General features: G+C 25.6%; 1 protein-coding gene across 1 annotated transcript; it reads right to left on the reverse strand.

Annotated features, from left to right (window-relative positions):
* Positions 1–1,647: 1,647 nt before the first annotated feature.
* Positions 1,648–9,404, reverse strand: LOC122507347 (coiled-coil domain-containing protein 1-like). Its single transcript, XM_043620008.1, has 9 exons — positions 9,303–9,404; positions 8,014–8,147; positions 6,917–7,081; positions 5,885–6,036; positions 5,465–5,657; positions 5,278–5,372; positions 4,970–5,206; positions 2,140–2,289; positions 1,648–2,015 (listed from the first exon to the last, which is right to left on the reverse strand). Exons 7-9 carry the CDS (start codon positions 5,172–5,174, stop codon positions 1,648–1,650), a joined length of 723 nt encoding a protein of 240 aa, XP_043475943.1. The 5' UTR covers positions 5,175–5,206; positions 5,278–5,372; positions 5,465–5,657; positions 5,885–6,036; positions 6,917–7,081; positions 8,014–8,147; positions 9,303–9,404.
* Positions 9,405–10,823: the final 1,419 nt, after the last annotated feature.

Here is a 10,823-nt window from a genome sequence, read left to right on the forward strand (position 1 = left end):
CCTCTCTTTTATGGCATTTAGCTTCATTACACGGAAAAAAAAGTTCACGAATCTCTCGTGAACTAGTATATCACTTTTGGATGGGACACAAAATTTCAAAATTTTCATTCACTTTTGATTAGAAATGGCGAACGTCAACGAAAAACTGAAACAAAGTTAATGAATTTTTGATGAACTGTTAATGAAGAGTAGTTCGTCAAAAGTAGAGGTACAAGTTCACGAAAAAATCGTGAACTCGCGAGTGTCAGTAGTATGCGCAGTTCGTAATGCGCATCAAATATGGCTGCCCCTGCTTAAAAAATTTGATAGAATTTGATAGAAAAAAATTTCTATACTTTGCAATCCGTTTTCTGAATCCGCAGATTTGGTCATATTGAATAATATTCTATCAATTGTATTGGATAGAAAGCCTATCAAAATGAATACTTGTATTTGATTGGATTTGATAGAAAGAATTTTCTATAATTTACTATCCGTTTTTTGAATCCGCAAATGTGGGCATATTGAATAAGATTTTATCAATCATTTTGGATAGAAAGTCTATCAAATTGAATACTTGTATTTGATTCGATTTAGAAGAGAGAAGTTTCTATACTTTGCAATCCGTACTTGAATCCGCAAATGTGGGCATATTGAATACGATTCAATCAATTGTTTTGGAAAGAAAGTCTATCAAATTGAATACTTGTATTTGATTGGATTTGGAAGAGAGAAGTTTCTATACTTCCCAATCCGTATTTGAATCCGCAAATGTGGGATTATTTAATAAGATTCAATCAATTATTTTGGAATAAAATTCTATCAAATTGAATACTTGTATTTGATTGGATTTGGAAGAGAGAAGTTTCTATACTTCCCAATCCGTGTTTGAATCCGCAAATTTGGGCATATTGAATACGATTCTATCAATTTCCGTGTAGAAATTTAACCATGGCCCAAATCGGGGCCAGATCTTTTGATCATTGTGTAGGCCATAACATGGCAATTTCTACACGGGTTGTATTGAATACAAAGTCTATCAAAATAAATACTTATTATTCATTTAATTCAATAGAAAGAAATTATTATGCCATTTAATCTTTTCAAAATTAGTAATTTGAAGTAATATCTAGAAAGTTTTATCCAATATTTTTATAACAAGTTTATCAAATTGAATATATTTATATACAAATATAAATTTGCTAGTCAAAAATTAATATATATATTTTTTAAAGTCCAGTTTGAATCTCTAATAGAATTTTTATTACAGAATATCAGAAATTTTATCACACTCAATAATTATGTTTGACTAAAAAATTTTTTTATACATACATATATTATAATGATTTTACAATTATGTTTAGGTACAATCAATAAGTTTATTTAAAATATTTATTATTTTTGTATTTATTTAAAAGCATCAACAATGTTATTTATTAACTTTCTTTAGTCCATTATAAAAAATTCAGTTTTTCCAATTTTAGTTGATTTCCTAGTAAAATTATAATATTAGCCTTAAAAATTAGTACAAAATACATTTGTAAATGTTTAATCGTGTCTCGTGTAAATTATAATGATTAATAAATAGATAATAATACTTGTGATTTACTCTAGATTGGCAAAGGGTAACCATTTTTATAATAAATGTTTTATAAAACTAACTGTATATTAAAAAATATTGCTGTCCATATTTACAGGATCAATAAAAAGGGGATCGACGTTATTTTCATTAATGTTAAATTCGTTTCTGCTGATCAAATCATTATCGTCAGCGACACTGAAGATATCGCTGTTGTTATCTTTATTATCTTTATCACTGCCATTTTCAATGTTTCTGTCAGCTTCACTACTACTTTGATATTCATCGTCGCTGTCAATATAACTGTAATTATCATCTGTCTCAGTTATCTTATCAGTTATCTCGTTGGTTATCTCATCAGTTATCTCGCTGGTTATCTCATCAGTTATCACATCAGTTCCTATATGGGTATTAGTAACATTGTTTCCGTTTACTTCTTTTTCAGCTGTATCATTATCTGAAACACAATTTTCACATTTTTATATTTGAAACACATTTGATGTAAATATTAAATAAAATGTAAATGCATATACACATTACTCGATTTAATTTAATAATGAAAATAAGCAAAATATACACACCTGCAATATCAACAGATCCTTGGGTTTTGTTAATAGTTCGTTTTAATTCACTTAATTTATGTGAAATATATTTACTAACTTTCAATCTTTCCATTTCTGCTGCAGATGCATCTTTCTTTAATTCTATTGTCATCCAGTGAAACGTTATATCTAAAAATATTTTAATTTTAATACCTTGAAAATCAATCATTGGCAAATTTTTATAATGCTACATTTACTTTCCAAGCAAACACGTTATATAAGTATTCTATAACAGTGAGGTTACAGTGTTATAGAACATTTGTTCCTAACTAGTTATAGATCTGTGATAGAACCTGATTGTAACAGAGTTCTAGAACATAGTTACAAGTTAGTTACAGAATAGTTCTGTATTATGCTTATGTTACAGTTCTATCACAATGTGATGTAAGAGTTACATAACTTTAATGTCGCAAATTTTCTGTAACTGTTGTTCCAACCTTGTTCTATAACTGTGTATGAACATTGTTGTGTAATTGGTCTAAACATCTGTTGCAATGCAGTTCTGTAATATACAGTTTAACATTGTCCGAACAATGTTAAACTCTTCTAACAAATTTGGTGTAGTTCATATTATTTTTAATATAATATAATATAATTCGTAATAATTTATAAAAAATACCTATATGGGTGATTCTTCATTAAGTGGTCACTTTTGCTTCCCCTCTGTTTCCTATTTAATAACTTGAAAAATTGTTATCTAATCTACTTCAAACTTTTGCATAATTAATCTTCAATATGTTTTTTAGTAATATCATAATCGAAAAAATTTTTTTAATTAAAACAAAAGTTGTAATTCAATTGCAAATGTTCAAAAAATGCACATTTGTCGTTTCTCCACACATGAATCATGAAGTTTAATATGTTTTATTTTGCACAAACTTTATTTTAAACGTTTTTTTATTTATTCTATTCGAAAGTTCATTTCAAAAACTAAGTTTTAGTGTGTCGTTTTCTAATTTCCATTAAAAAATCTGTGTAAAAATATTTTTTTAATATTTTCCCCAATCTTTTTTTATTTAGAACTGGAGTTTACAATTTCATTGATTTTCATTAATTTTATTCCCTTTTTCAGTGCGATTTTATTTGCCATTAATATTATTAAGTAAATAAGTTGTATTTATGTTAAATTTGCAAAAAGAAATATAATTTTTAGATTTAAAACTACAAAAGTTACTATTATTTTATAGCGTATTTTAATGGTATGTAACTCCATACCCGACAAAATTGCCGAATTCTAAATGTATAAAAAAAAATAAAAATAATAGTGATTTAGAGTAAGCAAATCTCTTTAATAATCTGCAAAAATTGTTTATTTTTATGAATTTTTACGGTTTCAATGAATTTTTTTCTTTGATTTGTAAACTCCAGTTCCTAATTTCGTTTCGCGTAATGGAAGTGTTTTGTTTTCTTGAAAAAATATTATTAACCTCGATTAACCTGTATCAAAACAAGAAATTTCAATAACAGGTATGAGTAAAAATATTATTTATTTATTTATTAAAGCAGTTTAAAGTAATTATTTGCTTATTTACACTATTTATAATTATTCACAGTCGAAAATTAACTTTTTCAAATAAATTATTTAACCTTTAAATTACAAATTTTTAAATTGTTTGTATATAAAACTAAAGAAAGAATTATAAACTCAAATATCTATAAAATAATCATTTTCAAGCTTTATTAAAAAGATCTAAATAAAAAATTTCCAAAAAATTTAATTAAAAAAGAAAATTTTAACATATTCAAAAGTTACCACTTTGTGGAGAATCACTCATATAGTAATTATTGACAACAAATTGCTTTCTTATTTCTTTTATACTACTATCAGTAGCATTTTTTACTCTATCTTTAAATTTTCTTCAGTTTTATTATTCTTCTAGTGACTATTTAAACAATATTATTATGTATAAAAGTCTCATAAATGTTTTAAAGGTGCATGTAATGTAATCGAGAATGTAATTATTCGTTAATTGTTTGACATTATTATTATTCGTAATAGCAAATTTTTTTGATAAATTAATTTCACAAAGAATTTTGTAAAATCTATTTATATTTAAATGAAAAATTATAGAATATAAATTTGTTATAAAAATGTAGAAATTTCATTAATTAAGCTTAAATTTATTGCTTTAATCTTTCATTTAAAAAGTAATTTTTAAGCCTTTCCTTATGCTTGTAACTTTGAAAATTTACATTTTTCAATTAACATTATTAAATATAATGTATATTATACATAACATAATTATACTATTGTTGCAAATACAGTATCCTTTTTCAAGTTACAAAGCACATTTTCATAGTTCCTTCGTTATATATGTAAATTCTAAACTTCCTTTCATGAGCCTCCGTGGCGCAGTTGGTAGAGCGGTTGATTTATAATCCACTCCTAGCTGCGTCTTGCGTTCGAGACCTCGTGGTTGTAAATATTTAAATAAATAGCAAAACAAATTTTCTTCGACATGTATAAATATTCCGGGTATGTATGACATGCGAGAACAGCGTGGAATATTTTTTTAATTTTAATTAAAATATTTTTTAATGACAGATATGAGTAACAGAAATTTGTAACTGTTCTAGAACTGTGACAAGTATCTTCGTCACCATGTTACAGATCTGTTACTTAACTGTGACAACCTTCTGACTACGACATTTTGCGTACCCAGTGAGTCCCCTGTGAGTCACCAGTTACATCACATGTTCTTCAATTATTTGTCACAGTTCTGTAACAGATCTGTAACAGTGTTTGCTGGGTTAATTCCCTTGTTATCAAGATGATTAAGTAAGCATCTTGGAATTTATTAGTACGAACCTCTAATAGCCATCAATTTAACTGGATCTAATTTCAAAATTTCCTGTTCTGCATTAGTGATCTTTTTACTTTTTGATCGGTTTGAAGTATTGCCAGTTATTGTGCTAACTAAAAGTGTGTTTGCTCCAAAGACAGCCAATGCCATTTCCTTAACAAATAGAGCTGGTGTTATCCGGGACTTCCCCTTGATTGCGTCATAGACCATTTTTTTATCCACACGTTTCGACCAAGATGTATCTGTATAAATATATACACATAATTAAATTGTAAGTAAATAAAACAATTCAGATAAATTTGATTATTTTTACCTCATTCTCTTTAATGGAACCAATTCTGTCCGCGCATTCCTTTCCAGTCATATTTGCTGCTTCTACAACCTCAGACGTCAGTTCTTTTAGATTTGCTGTAAAATTTTTTTAATTAATAAAATTTGAAAAATTGAGTATAATTTTTAATAATAAAGTAATTATAATAGTTATATGTGGAGATATTCACAATTTAAATTTGAAAATTGTCCTATGACCGTTCTTTGCAGTTCCATATTTAATATAAGTAAATCATTTTTCTGATTAATCTCATCCTTTAGTTGTTGCTTTATTTTTATTATTTCATTTTTACATTTTTTCAATTCTATCTCTTTTTCCTTCAATATACGTTTCAGTTTGTTTATATCATTATTTTGACATTCCTGCAAAAAATAGTCATATATTATAGTGTCATACATTACAGTGTTATATATATATATATATAAGATGGTCGAATGAGTGTGAGCGAGATAGAGAACTCAAATTGAAATTTTTCTTTCTCACATCCATGCACCCTTCTAGCCCGCAGACAGGCATAGCTAAGCTGTGAAAATGAACCAAAAAAGATAATTTAATAGAACTATTTACTACTGAAATAAATGTATATTACCTTATTAGATTTTTAAAATTGTTGGCAGCTTCATGTGTTGAAGGAGTATCACGTCGAATATTATTTAAAAAATTCAAAGCGTTTTCTTTATCTGATTTCTTACATGATCTGAAATTTACATTTTGAGAAGTACCATCTACATCTAAGCTTTCCTAAAAAATAAATAGTTTAGATAGATTTTTTTGGCAAAAGCGAAAAGGCCCTTACGGAAAAAAATGACATGAAAAAAATGACACTCATGAGTGTCGTATTTTGAGTGTGGTTATTTCGCTACCACACTCAAAAAATGACACTCAAAAAACGACATGGAAAATGATACTTGATAAACATCGCTTCAAAAATTATAATTCTAATCAATAATAATAATAATAATAATAATAATAATATGTCTGATTTAACAAATTAAAATTATTTGCATCGAGTGCAAAAACAGGAGAGATAACGAATAGAATAATATTCCGCGAATATTCGTAAGAATGCTGCCTCCTTATATACTTTTTAAGTTTCGTGTTAGTTGCGAGAGAGTTTGAAACAACACCTCCTACGGAGCTTTGAGCGAACTACGTAAAGAGTGAACAATTTACGTAGTTCGCTCAAAGCTCCGTAGGAGGTGTTGTTTCAAACTCTCTCGCAACTAACACGAAACTTGAAAAGTATATAAGGAGGCAGCATTCTTACGAATATTCGCGGAATTTTATTCTGTTCGTTATCTCTCCTGTTTTTGCACTCGATGCAAATAATTTTAATTTGTTAAATCAGCCATATTATTATTATTATTGATTAGAATTATAATTTTTGAAGCGATGTTTATCAAGTATCATTTTCCATGTCGTTTTTTGAGTGTCTTTTTTTGAGTGTGGTAGCGAAATAACCACACTCAAAATACGACACTCATGAGTGTCATTTTTTTCATGTCATTTTTTTCCGTAATCCGGATTACGTATGCAAAAAAATAATGAGTACTAGATTTAATTAAAATATTTTAAAGAGTTTTAATTTTTTAGTATTATTTTAAGAGAAAATGTAACTTACAGATTGTTCATTCCCTATATCATGATGTTTTGACATTGCTTTTTGAGGTTGAGCCTCAAGTATTTTTGGTTTTGTAAATGTTATGGTAGGTTTACTTACAGAAGTAACTATTTTTGACAATTTTGCTTCCAAAATATTTTTTTTTATGTCACTCATACAATTGGCCTGTTCATTTCATGAAATAAAGAAAATATTTATAATTTTATAGAACAATAATTTTCATTTTTACATTAATATAAAATTGTTAAAAGGGTAAAATAAAATGCAAAAAAAGAAAAATTAATATTTTTAAAAAATTCGCAATTTATTATTCAAATAAAAAAATTTTTAAAAACGAATTATAGAAATAAAAAGTTTTAAAATCCTAGATAAATAAGATTACTACCGTAACCTTGCAGCGCAATGTTAGGAAGATTGCCCGTAAGGTTATATAAGGTTAAAATGTCCCACCTTTCGTAAGGTTACACTGTAATGTTGCCGTAAGCTTGCCATATATTACTCGGTAAGCTTGATGCAAGATTATTGAAAGATTGACATAACGTTACTATAAGGTTGCCGCAAGATTACAAAAAGATTGCTGTTAATTTTGAAAAACAAAAAATTTCTAAGTTTTTTAAACCATTTTTTATAATTTTTATTGCTCAATACGCACATAAATTTAAAAAAAATTTGAAAATTGTAGTAACAGGTATAGGACATTTTAACCTTGCACTGCAATCTTCCTAAAATTGCACGGCAAGGTTACAGTAATCTTACCATAAGGTAATGTGCTATTTGGGAATAAATAATTAAAGGTACTCGCACACCTCGGCTGTCTGTCTGCCTGCGCAGGCAGAAGATCGTTCACACCTCACTTTTCCCGTTAAAAAATGAGGGAAGATTTGAATTTTAATAGATATTCAAATCTTCCCTCATTTTTCAACGGGAAAAGTGAGGTGTGAACGATCTTCTGCCTGCGCAGGCAGACAGACAGCCGAGGTGTGCGAGTACCTTTACACATTTTCTGAACAATAATAATAATATTTAAAAATAGAAATAAATGTTTGTTTCTGTAATAATATTTAAAAATAGAAATAAATGTTTGTTTCTGTTCACACCTTGCGTTTAATAGCTTTTCTTTTTTCTACTTCGGAATCCGTGTCAGAAGAAGGAGAGTCCATATTTTTAGGAAATTTCATTCTCTTACTGCTATTTGTTGACGCCATAGCAGTTTTAACACTGCACTCATTTTCTGGAAATTGTTTATTATGTTAGGTGATTTTCATAATGTATAAATTTGTATAATTTCTAACCTACAAAATTGTAAGTAAAATATCTAATTATTAAAAATACAAAATTTACTTTTCTTCATTTCTGTGAAATTTAATTAATATTCTATATATTTTTAAATAATATAAATTTATATCCTCAAAATAAATTAATTTTAAAAAACTTGAAATAAACTAAAAAAAGTTGTCAAAAAGTAGTTATCGAAAAATCAAACTTGACTACCAAAGAAACTCGTTTTAGATATTCACAAAATAGACAAAAATTCCATTCCATATTTTTTATTTACCCAACTTTTTCCTAATGTTCATCAAAAATGTTTACTTTTTTCTTATATCCTGCTAATAATTTGAATTTCTGCAACGAATTTTATTATTCATAAAAGAATATAAATAATATTTCTTCTTGCGAAGAATTTTATAAAAAAAATTTAAATACTCAAAATAATTGAATTCTTAGGAATAATTTTCATATTTAAAAAAAAGAATAATTGAATTACTAGCAACAATAGCTAACTTCTAGATACCTTTTTTAAAGAAAATTGGAAGTTTTAAAAATAATAGAATTAAAAATTTTTCTAATTTAAATTTTTATTGAAAACACTAAAAAACAATTTTGGAAAAGTTACAAATAATTGCAGAAATTCAATTATTTTCAAAAAAAAATTCTTTTTATAAAATTCAACTATGTTCCAAATTTGAAAAAAATTCTCGACAAAATCCCAAATATCTTTATAAATAACAAAATTCTTCTCCAAAGTTCAATTATTTTCATAAATGTAAAAAAAAATTCTTGTCCTAATTTCAATTATTTTCAATAATTTTTTTTTAATTATCTTCAATGTCTACTATTTTAATAAAATTTCTCAAAAAGAATTCAATTATTGAAAAAAATTTTAATAAAATTGTATGCAAACATTTAATTATTTTCACAAATAATTAAAATTTCACAGGAATTCAATTATTTTCATTAATAATAAATTTTTTTTAAGGAATTCAATTACATCCATAAAAAATAATTTAAAATTCTCGAAAATAATGATTGAATTAAAATGATGAAAATAATTTTAATGAAGTTACAGTAACAATAATATTCTTATAATTTAAAATAATGATTTTACCTCTCGGTTATCTTTAATTATTAGAAAACATCATGAAGAAATGGATGGATCATGGAGAAATCGATATCTTCATATTTTATAAAAATATTTATAAGGTGTTTCATTTCAAGAAGGTTTGAATTTAAAACTTTTGAATGAGTTAATTCCTGTGGAAAATCCTGCTCCAAAAATAAGATTAAAAATAGAAATAATAAATAATTTGATTATTATAATTTTTGAGAATAGTTTTTTGATTTCTAGTATTAGCGAATTTAAAGTAGGTAGTGAACATTCTCTAAAGAATTATTATTTATATTCTTTGTTCAAAAAGTTGAATATATACCTAATAATTTTTTTACCTTCTCTATTCTTCAGAATAATTAAAATTTTCGTAAAGAAGATTATTTATTTATCCAATCTTCCTCTTACAAGAAAGTTTAATTATTTTCAATTTAGAGAATCTGATATCAAATTTGAAATTAGAATAAAAATTTGTTAAAGTTTTTTTATATACTTTAAAGTTTGGAAATAATATAAATTAAACATTTAATTGTAATTAGTTTTTGAGTTATGTGTCATAATAAAAATTATTTCTTTAAAAATTACTTAAACTAAAATAACTTGAAGTTGTTTACAATAATCAGTGTAAAAATAATATAAAAGAAAATAAAAGTTCAAAAAGCTACACGTTTTCTGTATCTGTTATATATTTCTTAAGTAAAAGAAATATTTATATACTAAAAAAAATTTTCAGGTTTCGAATTTAAGAAAACGACTTGAAATTTTTATTGCTTTCTTTCCTATAGAAAATGTACAATAAGAAAAAGGTTTGGTGCACATCTGTTTTAGCGAGCGGCTAAGTATTTAAGTTATTGTAACATGAAGACTATTGACCTGTCTTACAGTCTCTTTTTTTAAAGGTCTTTTAAGAAAAATCGTCTAAAATTTTTTTTATTCACATAAAAAAATAAAAAACTTTCCAAGAATTGACAGAACATGAAAAATGATTTCAGGATTTAATAAAATGAAAAGACAATTAATTTATACAAACTAGCATAACTACAAATATTTAAAAACTTAATTATTAATAAAAATTTGAACTGCAGTTGTTCCAAAATTTAATTATTTTTTAGAAGGTTTGAATAATATTATTCAAAACTTTTAATTTTTAGGAAAATTAAGAAATTTATAAATTTTTATATTTAGATAATGATATACTTTTACATTAATTAAAATTTTCAAGATTTCAATTTAAAACAGTGGGTAGCCCCGTTACACTTTTAATTTCTAATAGAATAATGTGTTTTTACTGTTGAAATAAATTACAAATGATATATAATACAGTTTAACTTTTATTTTTGAAATATTGACTCAGTTTTTTCATTTTCTTTTATTAAAAAACTTGAATTTTCTAAAAACTTAAGTGTCCGGGGCTACCCGAATCTCCCCTACATCATTATTTTGTTTCTGAAATTTTCTAATTGAAAAACAAAATTAATAGACAATTCAAGGTTTTTAAATAATATTATTTTTCCTTTTATT

This window comes from Leptopilina heterotoma, unplaced genomic scaffold, assembly GCF_015476425.1.
Source record: "Leptopilina heterotoma isolate Lh14 unplaced genomic scaffold, ASM1547642v1 Lhet_462, whole genome shotgun sequence".
NCBI lineage: Eukaryota > Metazoa > Arthropoda > Insecta > Hymenoptera > Figitidae > Leptopilina > Leptopilina heterotoma.

Excerpts from the sequence above, each read along its gene's own strand:
- LOC122507347 (XM_043620008.1), bottom strand. The coding sequence starts at position 5,174 with ATGGTCTATGACGCAATCAAGGGGAAGTCCCGGATAACACCAGCTCTA. Across the intron at positions 2,290-4,969 it reads TAAATTGATGGCTATTAGAG|ATATAACGTTTCACTGGATG; the intron begins GTTCGTACTAAT and ends AAATATTTTTAG. Across the intron at positions 2,016-2,139 it reads AGGATCTGTTGATATTGCAG|ATAATGATACAGCTGAAAAA; the intron begins GTGTGTATATTT and ends ATTGTGTTTCAG.